An 18832-nucleotide genomic window follows, 5' to 3' on the forward strand; every position below is an offset into this window, starting at 1 on the left:
AAGATTTTGGAAAATTATTTACTGAGTGAAATAGATTCAATTGATGATGCGATTTATTATACAAAGATTCAACATTCCAGAGAACTTATGTGCCTACTGTAATGATAGAAATCATGAAAATAACAGGTTTATTAACTTAATAAACTAGCTTTAAGTCATCTTGGGCTCCAATCTTGGATTGCTTCTTAACATTGCATTTTCATTTTGCAGACGTCAGAGTATTTAATTAAGTGTAGACAAGTCAATGTCAGGACTTTCCCCAAGGCTAAAAACACAATGGTTACTTCATATTGTGCTTAAAGTTGCAGGTTACCATGAGATGACCTCCATTTGTAAAACCATCTTTTCAGCCATGCCCCACCCAAGGGTCCTTATTCTGACTATGTTCTCATCAATCTTCCTCTTCTCCTGGGACATTGATTCATTCATACATTAAAGCTGCATGTGCACTGAGCTTTTTCATACATGAGCTCATCTGATGTCAGGATCAGCACCTTTATAGAGACGTTGTTGTGACAATAATAATAATGAAACTATTTTCAAACTAAAAGTTTTTTTCCAATTCTTAGAATTGGCTTTTGCATGATGTGTGTGTTTGTGCTCTATAGCATACATATATTGCTCTTGTTTAGATATAACATTACTATTTTCACCTTTTTAATGGTGCATAACAGAAATTTATTCTCTGTGTTTTTCACACATGAACAAAATCTGTAAATAATCTAATGAAAAGCACTTTTCAAATTAGGGAAGAAGGAAAGGCATTTGAGTGCTTGTATCCTAACGAAGCGTTTCTGAAAGCTTTTCATTTGCTTAACTGTAGGTAATTTAAAATGTGTGTTGTTTCTCTAGGAATTGATGCTGGTATTAAAGACGCACAAGACTGGACTGCATTAGATATTCTGAAGGACCATCCATCCCAGAAATCACAACAAATCACAGCTCTCATACAAGGTAATGTGATATTCTATCATCAATTGAAATTCTTCCTTTGAAGCATTTGCAAAACAGTTCAGTTCTTCATCACCTGAAAATATTACTTATAAGTAAATGAAGAATTAATTTCACTTGAAGGTGAACTGCTTCTCACTTTGAGTTCAAGAATGAGCCATTTTGTTCATGAACCTCAGCAGTTTGGGCTGAGGAAGTAGTCCTTCTTAATAAAATGGTATGGCATGTTCTCATCATCCAGCCTTGTAAAGGTTATGTGGATAATAGTGAACTGAAAATAGATTGTGAATTCCATAAGTTAGGTTTAGGCCAGGTGCACTATTTAAACTAAATATTTCATAAAGTAACTGTAGAATGCTATTGTGGATCTTGTTCATTAAACATCATAAATCCAGCTTGTAAGAGAAAGGTTGGAAGACTCTCTGGACTAGTAAAGCATATTTCTACTTAGTTCTGTGCAGTTCCTATCACATACAGTACTTTGCAAAAGTCTTAGACACATATATCTATAGCTGCGCTGCCTAAGACTTTTGCGCAGTACTGTACTTGTCAATGTGGAGCAGAGAGCGAGTTTGTAAATCTGGTGGGAGCAAAGGATGCTGGGAATGACAAGGCTGGAGTGCTGCGGGAGGGTTGAGGGACAGGTGGCAGAGAAAGAGTGCCAGGGACGAGGGGGCTGGTGCGGATGCAGACACACCCAACCCGGAGACACCAGGCAAGGTCACTAGACTCCAATCAATTGTTTTATAGTTCATTACAGAATGTCTCTCTGGTCCTTCCTGCCTCCTTCTGTCTCCCTTCTCCTTCTCCCAAAAATGACTCTCCTCTCTCTGCCCTCTTCCCACTCTTAGTCCATAAAAGAGACCCATATCGAAATCAGGTTTATCATCACTCAATTTATCATGAATTTTGTTTTTTTGTGTGGCAATGCAATATATAAAAATAACTACAGTACTCTGCAAAAGCCTCAAGGACCCTAGCTATAGACATGTGCCCAAGACTTTTTCACATACTGCACAGTAGTTAAATGTCCACAATTATTACCACAATAATAAGCAATATTGTTGTGATGGTTTTTCAGAAATTCTATTGTATTCCTTTATTTTCCTGTATATGTCTGAAAGAAAATGAACCTCAAGGTAGTACGTAGTGACATGTATGTACATGGATAATAAATTTACTTGCTTATAATATTCAGACAATCTTTGACTTCTATCACCAACTTTGACTTGAAGGCTGTTGGTCATTTTCAAGATCCCTAATTCTTACTGGTTAATTTCTTTTCATTTCATCGAGAGTTATTCAAAATAAAAGCTATGCTTTCAGAGCGTAGCTGAATTGATGGTTTTAAGTTCTGTAAATAATATTAAGGCAAGAGGGTGAATATTAATATGAGATGTGTTCGATCCATTTTTGACACAGAACATGTGTTGCCAGAGGTCGAGGAGTTGGGTGTGGTGGGTTTGTAGGTGGTGGTGACAGTGGTTGAAAAAGATGCTTAAGTGGCATTTAGATGGGCACAAGAACAGTCAAGAAATGGGGGGACTGGATCATGTGCAGACTGTGACACCATGGTTAACATCGACATAGCTAGGTGAAGGGCCTGCACATGTGCTGTACTATGGTCCATATAATGTGTTGAATTAAATCCTCTTTTTAAATCAATGTTTATTAAAAGAAATGATTACAGGCTATTTCATGAGATATGCTGTTCTATGCAGTGTATAATACTGCAGGAAGAAGTTTAGTGGGTAATGGTGAAGGGATGGTGACCTTGAACATCCTTAAGTAGCCATATTGGAAAAAGGTTAGCTTATTTTTTTCAATAGAGAAGCTGTCAGGTGTAAATCAAGGTGGTTTAGTAGTGGGGTGTAAAAGGAGGTGTAATTCTCTTATCTTAATCTGACAGATAGGACATCCCTCTTATTAATGCTATCACAATTTTTTTCGTGGAATATCAAACCCATAAAACCCTGAGCACTCATTTTCTGTTTAAGTGCAAGTCAATAAATGCAGTTGATAGAAATTTTGAAATAAAAACAGCAGGTGCTAGAACCAGATAGCAAGTCAGGCAGCATCTGTAGAATAAGAAACAGTTAATATTTCAGTTTGATGTCATTCTGAAAAAAATAATCTTTGTCCTGAAACATCATTTCAGTTTCTCTTTCTGTCACCATCCACATTATGTGCCGTGTTGTATGTCATGGGTGATCACGGTCTTCCCATGTTGTATGTCATGGGTGATCACGGTCTTCCCATGTTGTATGTCATGGGCAATCATGGTCTTCCCATGTTGTATGTCATGGGTGATCCTGGTCTTCCCATGTTGTATGCCATGGGCAATCATGGTCTTCCCATGTTATATGTCATTGGCAATCATGGTCTTCCCATGTTGTATGTCATGGGCAATCATGGTCTTCCCATGTTGTATGTCATGGGCGATCATGGTCTTCCCATGTTGTATGTCATGGGCAATCACGGTCTTCCCATGTTGTATGTCATGGGCAATCATGGTCTTCCCATGTTGTATGATTGTTCTTGGCAAATTTCTCTACAGAAGTGGTTTGTCATTGCCTTCTTCTGGGCAGTGTCTTTACAAGATGGGTGATCCAGCCATTATCAATATTTTTCAGAGATTGTTAGCCTGGCATCAGTGGTCGCATTACCGGGGCTCTTTATTAAAATTCATGTATTTGTATCTAAGGTATGAAGTCTATTAAAACTCTTACTTCTGTCTTGTAAAACAAAGTTGTTTATAAAATTATCTGTACTTTCCTGAAATCCTGTTTTCCATGCAGCAGAAGCTGTCCACATTAAAGTTAATTCCAGGTATTGTTTAATGGATATCCTGCACAGAGCATATGACCGTTACTCACTGAACACTCAATTGGCAAATAACTTAGTCATTTTTTTAGTAACTGCACTTAGTCAGTATCTGAAATATAGATTGAGGCAAAAGTATTATTGAAAAATTTGAGTAGTTCCTTCTCAGTGGGATAGCATAGCAGTTGTGGGCACACTATACTGGAAGCACGGTGACACTGGTGGGTTGCCCCCAGCGTATATTCCGATTATGTTGGTCATTGATGCAAACAATGCATTTCACTGTATGTTTCGATGTACATTTGACAAATAAAACTAATCACTTTACCTTTGAATAGTATTGCAAAATATTTACAAAGGTTATTATGCTGCACGACCTCCATCTAATCCTACATTCTTTTGTTTTCCTTTGAATTTCACTTTAGATTACTGTTTAGGCATAACATAAGATTGCACAAGTTATACCAGTGTAACAATCCCACATATTAATCGGAGCATATTTTATTTGACAAAAAAATACTTTAGTTAAAGCATTCAGTTTACATGGTAAGTGAACACTTAAAATGAAAATGGTGCCTATTAGGCTGTAATTGGACTTGCCAATAGATGGGTTGACATTATTGAAATAATCAGATAAACAGGTAATATATCTTAATTCGTGCACATTAAAGTTGCCGACTTTATAAATGGATCATTAATGAACTATACTAAGAAAGTAATGTTTCCATTCAAGACTTATTTTTATTTGCTAAACTGTTAAGTTTTGTTTTAATCTAACTATTATAACATATTATTATTATTATAACTACTATAAAACCTGGTGGTTTTACAGCAGGACATACTATTGAGGAGTTGTTTGAGTTTGGAATCAATATAATTAACTTGAAATAGCAGCCAGAATGGGTACCTGCAAGCATATTCTTGTTGATGGTAATGAAGAGCATGGAAGGGATTGAATACGTATAATCTCTACAAGTGATGACAGCTTTCCATTTGAGTTTCCAGTTTCCAAACACCAAGCTACTAAAGGTGTTTGTAATAAACCCATATTCTTGTCTGTGAGATGCATTTACAATTATTTCCACTTACGTAAGATTGTCTCTTGCCACCTCTAATGCATAATTTTGAGGAGAAAATAAAAGATTGTGAGCCCTGTCTTTCCCTGTTCTTTTCTCTTGGTTGCTCGTTTACTGAAGTCTGCACAACCCATGCCAATCTGCCAGCTGTTCCTCCTGCCAGTCTAATTGGTATTTCTGATTCATCCCAGTCATCTCCAGCTATCTGATCTGTTGGCTTTGGCCTTGCATTTTTTTTTTTCAGTACAATCATCTTGTTTAAATGGTCTCTTTTACTTGTGACAAAAATATATATGTTTACTTTTGCTTATTCAGAATTCGGAGTACCCATCCATAGTTTATCTTTTCAATCATAGACACCTGTGCAGTACTGTCCAACTCTATATCCTAAGAAGTTTGAGCATTTGTTTGTGGTCTTTTCCAAGGAAAAATTATGCAGAGATGTAGCTTTTCTTCATAGTGCTATAGGATTTTATAGAATATAAGAATGTGATTTGGGCCTTGGTGACATATTGGTTCTTTGTAGAATTACCCAAACAACTTCACTCTCATCTCCTTTTCCAATAGCCACGAATATGTTTTATTTCTCTTAATTTATCTGTTTATCTGTTTTGGAACATGGTTATGAATCTGTTATAATGTACATTTCGAACATTAATTGTGTTCTTTGCAATATGCCCTCTCTAATCATGCCAAAAACCTTAAATATGTACCGTCCTTCTGTCACAGCAAAACATACAGTGAAATGCATCACAAGTTTCACCAGGCTTCTGACACCAACACAGCATCCCCACAACATGCTAACCCCAACCTGTATGTCTTTGGAATGTGGGAGGAAACTGGAGCACCTGGAGGAAGCCTATGGCATCACAGGGAGGATGTACATATTCCTTTCAGACAGCAGTGGGAATGGAACCCCAATCTTCCTGCTGGCACTGTAAAAGATTGCACTAACCACTGATCTACCATATTGTCCCATATATAAATACCTATCTGTTATTTATTCAATTGGTGAAATTTTTGTCACATGTGAACATTGAAGTCATGCCCTTTTGTGCATTAATATGCAATACAAAAAGTATAATCCCAACAATGATCTAAATACCTTTTCCAGTTTGAAAAGCAACCATTCATTATTTCTCCCTTTTCACTCCCTTGGCCAATTTGATCTCCGCATTGGTTCTAAATTTGTTCATAAGTTCATCAGATATTTTTTGAAAATTTGCATACAAAACAAAAGCTACATATTCCTAATCTACAAAGTGAAAACTGTGAATAAAATATAAGTTACTTCTAACAGTTTCATTTTTCACTTATGTCCATTCTTCTCCAAGTAACGATTAATTCTATATGAGATTATTTTTTCTCAAAGCCTACTAAACTGACTAGTTTCCAGATTTAAAGCTTACTTCTTTGAGCTTTAAGTGTCTGTTTACAGAAAGCTTTTTTACTTTGAGAGCTACCGGTGTAGCATGGCATGTGCAAATGCTAGCGCTGAGGCAAGGAAGGTACAGGAAATTAGATTAAGAGTGAAACCAACAACAAAAGTGTTTTGCAGAGAATATATTTTTTTCGTCTTCTAGAAAATATTTCAATTTATATCATCCGTTACTCCAGTCCAACAGACACCAGGTTGAAAATTCATGTGAGCAATATCGGATTAATATTCAGTTAACTTTCATCAGGTTTAATAGAAACAGTATATCATTTCAAATAAAGGACCGTGCTGCAACTTATAAAGTAATGATGAATAATGATAATAATGTGTGAGGATTTTAAGTATTTGTGTATTAATGCTTGCAATATCTTCATGTTCATGGGTTATGTGGACCTTTTATACTGATGGTACTTCTCCACCTAAATCACTTCTGCTTTGAGCATAGTTTCAAAGCTGGTTGAATTGTAACTGTAGCATAAAAATAGATTATGTTTGGTTTAGGGTATCCTAAGAATTCAGTTGAATAAGAATGTAATGATTTTTCTGTGGTCATCCCATAGCTGAGATACTTCGTTCAGTCCACAGTTCGTATTTAAGTTTGCTGACTCAATGGCCAAATCAGTGGTGGTGATGAATTAGCATATAGGAGGGAGATTGAAAATCTGGCTGAGTGGTGCACAACAACAACCTCTTACTCAGTGTCAGCAAGATCAAGGAGCTGATTGTTGACTTCAGAAAGCGGAAACCAGAGGTCCTCATTTGGGGAATCAGAGGTGGAGAGAGTCAGCAACTTTAAACTTATCAGTTTTATCATTTCAGAGGAACTGTCCTGGGTCTTGTACATAAATAAAATTATGTAGGAAACATGGCAGCTCCTCTAATTTCTTAGAGGTTTGTGAAAATTCAGCATGTTATATAAAATCTTGATAAACTTCTGTAGATGTGTGGTGGAGAGTATACTGACTGGCTGCATTACAGCCTGGTTTGGAAACACCAATGCTCTTGAACTCAATATCCTACAAGAAGTAGTGGATATGGCCCAGTCTATTATAGATAAAGCTATTTACAACATTAAGCACATCTAGCACTGTTGCAGGAAAACGGCATCCATCATCAGGGATATCCACCTTCCAGGTCATGCTCTCTTCTCGTTGCTGTCATCAGGAAGAAGGTGCAGGAACCCCAAGACCTACACTACCAACTTCAGGAACAGTTAGTCCCCTTCAATCATCAGGCTCTTGAACCAGAGGGAATAACCACTCACCCCATCACTGAACTGTTTCCCCAACCTATGGATTCACTTTCAAGGACTCTTCATCTTGATATTTATTGCTTATTTATTATTATTATTATTATTTGTATTTGTACCATTTGTTCTCTTTTGCACACTGATTGTTTTTCATGTTGCCTGTGGTCTTTCATTCATTTTATTGTTTCTTATGTTTGCTGTGTATGCCTTAAGAAAATGAATCTCAGGGTTATATAGTGTGACATATATGTACTTTGATAATAAATTTACTTTGAACTTTGATGATGTAACTCTGTTACTACTGCTAACAGAAAATGGAACTGTGGAACATTTAGCTGATTGTAGACAAAACTTTGAGGGGTCCTATTGCCTCATTTGAAATAGATTTTGATTTGCCTAAGCAATGTTGAGCTGAATTCAGTTTAGTTGAGAGATGAGGTTGAAGATGCTGTATTGAAGCACCAGGCTAACTAGTTCAATCGGTATGTCAGGTGAAGGTTACATATTGAAAAATTAAACCTTAGCTTGTGGATCGAGTTAATTTGTAAAATATTACATAGTGTGGGAATTCATTTCGGTGGATCATCATCATCAAAGAGCTGACATTACTTCTCATGCCTTGACTGTAATGTTTCCCAGGAAAAGATTTTAGTAATTAGTCTATTCAGTCCATTTTCTAAGTAGTCAATGGTTTAATTTCTTATATATGTACAATTATGCAAGGCATAAGTACTTGGAAGAAAGTTTGAATGATGAAAGCTCTTGTGACTATAGGTCAGGATAGTCTTGATAATATTGAAATCTTCAAATTAATAGGTGTAACTAGAGAAATCAGTGTAACTGAGGTCAACAGTACAGTGAAGTATTCTTATTAATAGTTATGCAGTGCAGCCATTATCTGTGCTTGGTTTTACATTTAATGTTCAGGTAACTGTTGTCATCTGTGGTTATATATAGAGAAATGCCAAAAATATTTTCAAAGTAATTTTCTGTTACTGCTTTTTCCACTTTATTGGAATCATTGCAGTTGATAAAGAGGATTAACACAAACCAATTATTTATCAAAATTTCTGTATTGGCCATACTTTCCTGTAATTCAGACTGATTGACAAATGTGAAGTTATTGAAGGATCCGCATTATAGACATTTAACATATCAAACATTGAATAAAGCAAAACCAGTTCCAAGCTGCATGATAGAAGTCTATTAATTACAACTTTAATAAATGAGCAAGCCTCCCCATTGTCTTTTCAATAAAGTATCAGATTTGGTTAAAAATTCCACAGTTATCGTTGGTAATGTTGCTCAAACCAGTTGACCAAATAATTGTTTTGTAATCACTCCCAGGTACAATTTTCTCTTGCAAGCTGTACTATTTGTTTTTTAGTAGCTTCATAATTCTGAGTAAGGAGTAGAGCTGGGAGTTGTGCTGATGTGCTTGTATGTAGAAGCATGTTGTAAGTTATACTAAGTGTCCCGGGAGTGAGCAATAATTTGCTTGAGCAGGTAATCATCCCCAGAAAGAAGATCCCAGCATGTTACTGACAGCTTAGTTAATTAACTGAAGAAATGTACTTCAATAAAAAAACAAGCCTCATTTAGTAACAGACAAAAATTGATGTCTTGAAGGAATTAGGTATTCTGAATTATTCAATGTTATAAATTCTCTGAACAGTTACTTTTAAATTTGATTTTTTGGTACTTCCTTAACCAGGGTCCCTTTTGCTGAATGTGTGGAGAATTTATTAATAACCATATGAAGGGCCAAAAAGATTTCTTTAATGTCTTGCACTGTACTGTTGCCACAAAATAAAAAAAAACGTCATGCATATGTCAGTGATGACGAACCTGATTCTGATAGAGATTTGAATTAATAAAGCACTAGTGAAATTTGTAATGCATTTTATCACATCCTTGGAAACATTTCAACCAGAATATTTGATTATTTTAAGTGTTTTAATATGGACAAGTATGTCAATCTAACCCATCAATAACAAAAATGAGATGAATGAACACAGGTTCTGTCAGCTAAGTTGAGAATTGTAATGAATTATTGAGGGATGTATTTTAGAAACTGTTGAATCAGTGACACAGTTTTGGAGTGATATAATACAGAAACAGCTCTTCTGCCCACCATAACATGCTGACCTTCTAGTACTCAAATATATGAATCCCATTTATTGGCACTTTGCATGTGAAGACCACCTTTGCCTTGGTGTTCCAAATGTTCATCTAAATGCTCCTTAAATGTTGTGAGAGTACCTGCCTCTCCCACTGACTCAGGCATTGTATTGAATGAAATGAAAGAGAAGGTTGGTAGCTTTAGGGTTGTTCACTAATCCTGGAGGTTAGGTCACAAATGTTTTGTTACCAGTTGAGGTGACATCATCAGTGCACAATTGAGTGTTGTTTCTGCAGACTGCTTGTGTTTATGTTGATCTGACTCGTTATTTTGATTTGTTGGCTATCGTACTGGCCACTAGTCTCCGCTGGGCCCCAGCCGACTGGATAGTTGAGTGATCTTCGCTGACCCATATCCCTGGTTATTGGTCATTGTGAGCGTTGGTCCTTCAGGTGTTCACGGTTCACCTCTTGGTCCAGATCCCGCAGACGCATAGGTTCGTAAATTGCGTCCAGTTCAATATGCTTGTTAATAGAGTCTTCCCTTGAGAACCAAGCTTCTAAGCAGTCTCTTGATTTCTTATTTTGTGCTTCTGCCAGGACTTTTGTAGTTTCCCTGAAGAACTTGTGTCCTTCTTGGCCTTCATGTAGTGAGATGAGTGACAGAGGAGTGTGTCTTTTTACGGCTAGCTGAAGTTCATGTAGTCTCGTGGATAGTTTTCTCCCCATCTCTCCTATATAGTAATTGGGGCACTCCCCACATTGAATTTGATATTAGCTACTCCAGCTACCATCCAGGTGAAAAATTATTTTCAGCTTCCTTCTAAATCCCTTATCTCTTATCCTAAACTTGTGGCCTCCAGTTACTTTATGTGTATGATGGCATTCAATCTGAGAGCAAATTTGGGGAGTTCCTGAATTGCAGAAACTGAAAAGTGATCAAAGAGAAGAATATTAAAATATTTGTCAGTGCCTTCCCCAGTCTATTGCTCATAAACCCATACACCATTTGCTTTCTTGCCCTGTAAATTATATCTGCAAGTCAGTGCAAACAAGGATTTAAATAAATTTGCTCTCACATTTTTCAGCTTTTTCAATTGGAAGGCTCCTAGTAAACATACTTGTGAGTGAAATGTGATGTAATGACATCTTGCATATTTTTTTCTAATTAGCATGCAAAATGCTTTAACCTGCTTTGCACACCTCCTTGTGGCTGGAAACAGAGCAGCATTGACAGCCATTGGGCAAATACATGCTTGAATGTACAGTTACAGATTGATTGAACCTTTCCTGTGGAATACTAATTTTAGCTGAAATTTCATTTTGAAATATATTGTCCATAATTGTGGTGATAAACTTCAATTGCAATATTTTAGAAATATTCTTGGTGCAGAAATAGATCTTTGAAAATTCTTCACAGAAGCAATCATACTTTAAGGAAGATTTTTTTCTTTTAAATATAGTTTATTATAGATCTTACATAGTGAATGACCTGAGTTAAGTATTTCTAAATATACATAAATACATTGTTTTACATAAATTCGCCACATCTTGTTTAAAGGAGGCTTCATGGAAAAGGTGAGTCAGCAAGAGTAACCGTACCAATTTATTAAGTAGTGGGATAGTCGAGATGAATGAAAACTTTCCACAAGTATAATATTACTTTTTTTTCCTGCAATCTGAAAAGAATGCCCACAGGAAAGATATAATGGAATATTTATTTATGTAGTGATACAGCACGGTTACAGGCCCATCCGGCCCAATGTGCCTGCACCACTCCGTTACACTCAATTAATCTACTAACCCATATATCTTTGGAATGTGGGAGGAAACCCACACAGTCATGGGGAGAATGCACGAACTCCTACAGACAGCGGCATGAAGTGTACCCCAGTTTCTGACTCTGTAATAGCGTTATTCTAATTGCTACACTACCGTGTCACCCATTTGGAATAATTTACTAAATAAGAACAATGATTTCCTTCCTATTTTGTAACTTACTTGTGAAGACTTCCATCTGTTACAACAGTTGTAAGTATTTTATTTTTACAGTGCATTTAACAATGGATTTCTGATCAGTGATGATGTGATGGTGAATTTGAAGAGTAAATGTTAGCTGAAAGGCTAACAGCATCTTGGGCAATGTATAACTTTTGGACAGTAATGGAAAGAATTATCTAGTAAGTGTTCAGTAGATGGATTTCCAAAATGCACATGATAAATGCCACATAAAAGATTATTCCACAAACTGTGAGGAAGTGTGTTTGAGGGTAATTTATTGGCACTGATAGAGAGGTGGTTAACTAACAGAAAACAGAAAATTAAAATCATTGGGTCAGTTTCAGATTGGGATTGAGTTAATGGTGGGTGTAATGATCATGACAGGGTTAGTTTAGGAATGGATAGGTTAAATGAGTGGTACGTGTCCACAGTTTTGTTTTCCTGGGAGTCCATGCTTGTGTTTACTGTGAGCGTCATGTGTCCCATACAGTGAAATTCATTTTATTAACAATCAACATAGTCTGTAGGTCTGCTGGGGGAAGCTGCAAGTGTAGATTATAGATGATAAAATGATAGACTATTAAATTCAAAACAAGGTGAAATTAATGCAGAAAATAGTCAGTTTGTATATATAACTTAGAAGTTGATATAAAAGCGTTGTGTAGGAAACGATTCAATTGTGAGGATCTACAGGATTTAGAAAGGTCTCCACTTTCACCAGGTGACTAATGAACTTGAAGAGTAAACTGAGTTTCATTGCCAATCCGTTTGTTCACTTTTAGAATTGTCACTCTAATGGTTGTATGATGTTGACCCTAGAAAAGATGAAGGAAGAGCACTATAAATCAGGCGAGTATTGAAGAGAGCATGGATTTCGTGGTCATCCCTAGATGGTGACAGAACAAAAAATCCCACAGGACTTCAGTAAATTCACTGGGGGATGTAGGAGAAAAAATATCCATCCATTGAGTGGTTAGGATGTGGAGTTAAGTTACAAGAAGGAAGAACTAGTGTAAACGTAACTTTGCTGAATCAAATAACGACAGCACAAAAAGATCGTTACTTATCTTTTCACCCGTTTATTTCTTCGAGCTCAGTCGGCGAGTGAACTTGGACCCAACATCAGGGAGAGACCCTTTCTCATTTCCCCGGCAGTTCTACAAGTTCACTGGCCGATGTCAGAATTGTCAGAAGTTATAAGGCCACCGATACAAAAGAACGATCAGTTTGATAACCATTCCAGCCAAGTCAATGGACTATTGATACAGAGAACAATTAGTTCGATAACTATTCCGGTCAAGTAAATGGACTATTGATACAGAGAACAATCAGTTTGATAACTATTCCGGCCAAGTGAATGGACTATTGATACAAAAGTACAATCAATTTGTTAAACACTCCAGCCACATTAATTAAAGAAAAGAATGTCCTACCTGGTTTGCTGGAGCCACAACTTAATGACAAAGATAAGAACCACTGTCAAATTTGTGCTTTAATTAAGAAAGGAATGATCTGTCTAATTTCCATCAGGTACTGCTTTTTGTCAAAATCAAAAGGTGTGAAAAGCCCAGAGACATCTTATGTCGATCTGGGTGAACTTTATCCTTATCTTGCTCCAAAGAAAGCAGCTGTGAGACATTATTCAAACACACTGCAGTCGCAGACAGAGTCAGTACCGAATCCATTGTTTACAGGAATCTTGAGAATCCCCCATTCCCTTAAACTTTATCACTAGTTTTGGCCACTTTAGGGAAGATGGAAAAATAAATGAGGTTTAATGTTCTAGCTCTGTATGAAGAAGTCTGGGAGCTTATTGTACAATGTAAACATTAGCAAAAAACTATTTGTGTTGTAAATTCTGTGTTAAGGACAAGCTTATGTCTATATATCATCTTCCATAGCTTTAAGATGTCACAAAGGCAATGTTAAAGTGCAGTCACTGCTGTAGTGTTGAAAAACGTATGAGCCAATCGGGGCAGTAATTAAACAAAATCTTTATTTTTGATAGAGACAAATAATGGGTGGAGTCGTGGACACTCTCTTTTTGTCTGTAAGTAGTTCACTGGATTACGACCACTTAGATGTTACCTTTAACTCTGGGAATGCAGATTCATGATTGCTTGAAAGTAGTATCACATGTAGATAGATTCAAAGGTTCAAGGTCAAAGTATGTTTATTATCAAAGTATGTATGCAGTATACAACTTTGAGGTTCATATTCCCACATACAGACAAAGAAGAAAAGCATGGAACCTGTTCAAAGAAAAGCATCTGACCCCCAATGCATTTTTGAAAAAGGAACAAATCGTGCAAGCAGCAAGAAAAAAAAACAAAACAAAAAACACAGAATATAAAACACCAAAACCATACAAAACATGAAACAGTCCAGGGATATTCAGTTCAGCTCCTTTCAGTTCAATCTACTGTTGTGTGGTTTGTTACCTTTAGGCCACAGAGCCTGTCCGTGCTAAGCAAAATGGCACAAAATAACACCAAAAATGGGGCGATCATAATGTGAACTATAGAGTGCAGTCCACAAACCACCTCAATTAAACCTTGCCCAAGACCCAGGACTCCAGCACCATCCTCTGGCAGCATCGAGCAAGAGGGAGAGAGAGACCATTCAAATGCAGACACCTTCCTTCAGGAGCAACGGATGAAAGCGATAGAGAGGCCGGTCACTCGCAGGTAGATGGTACTGCATATCCGTTTGCCTTCCGCTCTTGCCCTCGATTTCAGTCTTCCTCGATGCTTTAATCAGTGAGATCAGCGAGAAATGGAATCAATCATTCGCTGCACCCCTTCTCTAAGCTTCTTGGCCTCCAGGCTGCAGATTTCACTCAGAACCTCAGCAAAGCACCACATCACAATTGGCCCCAAAACACATCACCAAAATGTAGATCACAGGCAGATAGGATCATAAAGAGAGTTTTTGGCACATTGGCTTTTATAAATCAGAAAATTGAATATATGTCCCACCTGAAGAATGATGTCTCCTGCATCAGGAACACACATCAAGGTTGCTGATGAACGCAGCAGACCAGGCAGCATCTCTAGGAAGAGGTGCAGTCGACGTTTCAGGCCGAGACCCTGCGTCAGGACTAACTGAAGGAGCTTCAGTCCTGCGTCAGGAAGCTGTTTATTGACTTCAGTTCACCGAGCAAAACGATCTTTCCTCGGAAACATGGGTAAACTGTCCTCTGTATCTGGATCTTGGACTTCTGGACAGATATACCTCAGACAGTCCATGTTGGCAGCAGCATCTGTAGCTCCATCACACTAAGCACTGGTGGCCACCTGACCATGCCTCCCCACCCAACCCCCAGGGCTCAGCCCACTGCTGGCAAACAACTGTACTGCGAGATCCAGTTCTAACCATGTCATTAAATTTGCTAACGATACAGCAGTATTTGGCCTCATCAGCAATAATAATGAGTTTGACACAGAGAGGAGGTAGAGCAAGTTATGGACTCCTTTTCTCATTAGCATCCAACTCCAGATTGAGTCAAGGCTAAGCTTGGTTGTGTTAGATTTTAACCTTATAACCTGTGTAGATGAATATTAGCTGAATGTTAATGGAGTAAAGAGACAATTTATGACACTTAATTAAACATTAATAGGAATTGAGGTAATAGATTACAAGGTGAAATAGGCACAAAGTAGTTTTATTTTAAGAACAGATCTCTTGCACAGAGCTGGACATGTGTTGGTTAATTTTGTTTTCTGTTTTATGGATTGATTATTCCTGATAGACTTTGGTGCCTGTGAGCAGAAAATTTGTAATGAGTTTGATGTTACAGCACAGATCCTGTGAATAATTTATTGGTTCCAACCAAACAAACTGATTGGTTGTGACCAAGGTTCCTTATGTGGTTTACCATGACTCTTCTGGCTTATTCAATATTGTGATGAGGAAGCCTTCCTGACAATATTTAAATTAAAGGTAAACTATTATCATGTCTTGCTAGAATGTGTAGTTCATCCAGTAGCTTGGTTTGTGGTGTATGATAGTTTGTTTCTACATGACAGGCCAGGTTAGCCTTGAGCTGAGGTTCTTATAAATTACCTTATCCTGCAGAAAATAACATATCTGTTCATGAAAACAAAAGTTATGCTCAACCTCTTAGAAAAAAAAAGTTTGAAAGCCTGGATTCCATATTTTCCCTCTAAGATATCATTGTTATTAAACCATGTTTTTGTACACTTGTATTAAGCTTTATTACTTAAATGCTCAGTAGGTTAAAAGGTTTAAACTTCAAGTTTTTATGAGCTTGCAACCTAAATTTTAGCAGGTTATATAGCAGGCAGGTATTTTCGGAAGTTAAAGTGGTAGCCATTTTAACAAGATTAAATAGCAGCACCAGGTTCGAAAATGGATCTGGCAGATTTGATAACACTGATTATTAGAAGTTGAAAGTGTGGTACTTGGCTAATTTAAATTTCGACTGCTTCCAAGCAAAATTTGGGGATTTTCCACATTTTTGAGTAAGTCAAATGTTAGACCATAAGACAAAGGATACATTGGAGCAGGATTAGGCCATTCGGCTCATTGAGTCTGCTCCACCATTCCATCATGGTTGATTTATTAACCCTCTCAACCCCATTGACATTTGATGCCCTTACTAATCAAGAACCTACCAACCTCCACTTTAGATATACCCAATGACTTGGCCTCTATAGCCATCTGTGGTAATGAATTCCATAGATTGAACATTCTCTGGCTAAAGAAATTCTTGCCCATCTCTGTCTCTCTCTGTCTGAGGCTGTACCCTCTGGTTCTAGACTCCCCCACTATAGGAAACATCCTCTAGGCCTTTCAGTATTCCATTCTGTTTTCCATGTTTTATATTTTCCACATCTTGCTTCATTATACTAATCAATATATTCAACGCAGTTCTAAACTAATTAGCCAAGTCAAAAAACATGAATTTAATGGTATAACTTTTTAATTGGTTGCCACGCAGCTGGAAGCTGTTTCTTAACATTAACATTATGAACAGGTCCTTTAAATTATATTTACAGGGAAAGGAGTGTAGATTATTAAGAATGTTAGGTAGTGATAAACTATTGATAATTTATAATATATGTTCCTGTAAACTTAAGGAGAAAAGGGACATCTCATATGTATGATCAAACTGGGGCAAGATTGACAATATCACAGCAGACAGGATTTAATATGTACCTGTCACTGAGTTGAACAAGGTATAATAAGGGAAGTGGATAGATCAGCCACAAGGGAAAAGGCAGAAGTTGAAAGTTAATTATGATTAAATAGTAAAACAAAGAAAAATGAAGTTACAGCAAAAAAAATGCAGATAATGGAGTCACAAGAGGAATTTTAAATGGGATTGTTATACAAAGGTGAAGCTTGTATCTCCTGGGTGTCATTTGCATCCTGCTAGTTAAATCTCCATCTGAATTAGCTAGAAAATAATAGCTGTTTGTTAGAGATCAGGATGCTATCGACAGGCACAGAAAAAAGGCCCAGCACCAGGAAGTCTGATTGCACAGTGGGGTTTTGGGTGTCAGTCTCATGGGAGGTGTTTGAGGAACACATCTACTTTGTGAGTTGTCTGAGTCCTACTCATCAAAGTGAGAGTATTCTATCATATTCCTAACTCGTGCATTGCTAACAGTGGAACGGCTTTGAGGATCCTGAATGGGAGTCACCTGTTGCAGAATATGCGCTGGTCCATCCAAATTGTGTGTGTTTTAGTGAGAGGATTCAATGATGTAATAAACACAAGAGATTCTGAAGATGCTGGATATCCAGAGCAACACACACAAAATGCTGGAAGAACTCAGCAAGTCAGGCAGCATTTATGGTAAAGAGTAAACAATCAACATTTCAGGTCAAGACCCTTCTTCAGGACTGATGTGTTTTTTCAGGCATCAAAAAGTTTCTAGGTCTAGATCTCTAGCTGCCATGTTCTTTGTGCTAGATACGGCTTCATACAGTGGAGAATTCTTTCACTGGCTTTAGTTTTACTAGGGTTCATTGATGTCAGATGATCAAAAGATACATCGATGTCAGGGATAGTCATTTTCAGCCCAGCAATGGAAATCCCTGTTGCTCACTTCTCCCATTGGATCCTATTACGGTTTGTTACCACTGGAACTGTTCGTCATGCTCACATCAATGTAAATTTCTCCTTATGTAAGGTAGCCTGTGGTCTGGCAGTGATGTGAGTGAACTCAGTAACTGTGTGGAAATGCTCTGTTTCATACCAGAGACGTTTCTGGAGTTGCCACTTTCCATTGCACTGAGCCACATTACAAGCTCAAAGAGCAACATTTAAATAGGAACATGAACATGCAGGTAATGAATGAATGGATATAGACCACGTGTAGGCAGATGGGATTAGTTTAAATTGGCATCATGGTTGGTGCAGACACGGTGAACTAAAGACCCTACTCCTGTGCTGTGTTGTTCTTTGTTTTATATGGATAAGGGGTAGCCCACTCTCTGATGGCCTTGAACTTGAGTATCTGTGCACTGCAATTCAGATGCCTCAGAATCAGGTTTCAGGTTGACAATCATCAGCATATGTCATGAAACTTGTTAACTTTGTGGCAGCAATACTATGCAATACATGAAAATATAGAAAAAGAACCGTGAATTTCAGGAAGTATATATATGCATATCAAATAGTTAATTAAATAAGTAGTGCAAAAACAGAAATAAAACAATAGTGAGGTAGCATTCATGGGTTCAATGTCCATTTAGAAATCAGATGCCAGAGGGAAAGAAACTGTTCCTGAACCATTGAGTGTGTGCCTTCAGGCTCCTGTACCTCCTTCCTGAATAGGCATGTCCTGGGTGATGGGGGGCCTTAATGATGGACACCACCTTTTTGAGGCACCGCTCCTTGAAGGTGTCTTGGATACTACAGAGGCTAGTGCCCATGATAAGGGTTGACTAATTTTACAACTCTGACCTTCCATCCTACCCCTGGACTTTGTACTCTGTGCACTGGCAGTTTCAATTGGTACTCAGGAGAGAAACTGGAAGGTATCTATATCCAACCTATCAGCCTTTTGCCATCCCTGCCTACTGTATAGTCAGCAATGCCAACCATTTGAATGAGAATCACTGTGCTTCATTGGTAAAGCTCGGGTTAATGGTTTGATTATTTCACAGTAATCCATGCTTTTAATCAATTTATAGCAGTTT

The 18832-nt window shown here is 37.5% G+C and overlaps 1 protein-coding gene across 13 annotated transcripts in view; it reads left to right on the forward strand.

The window, feature by feature from the left end:
- The window catches only part of anks1b (ankyrin repeat and sterile alpha motif domain containing 1B), an 860133-nt gene that overhangs the window by 420249 nt on the left and 421052 nt on the right, over positions 1–18832 (forward strand). For all 13 annotated transcript variants that reach the window (XM_072241217.1, XM_072241218.1, XM_072241222.1 and 10 more), the window contains one exon: positions 853–954. In XM_072241217.1, the coding sequence (XP_072097318.1) occupies positions 853–954 (102 nt within the window). The remainder of the gene's footprint in view (positions 1–852; positions 955–18832) is intronic.

This window comes from Mobula birostris, chromosome 23 (genome assembly GCF_030028105.1).
Source record: "Mobula birostris isolate sMobBir1 chromosome 23, sMobBir1.hap1, whole genome shotgun sequence".
Taxonomy (NCBI): domain Eukaryota; kingdom Metazoa; phylum Chordata; class Chondrichthyes; order Myliobatiformes; family Myliobatidae; genus Mobula; species Mobula birostris.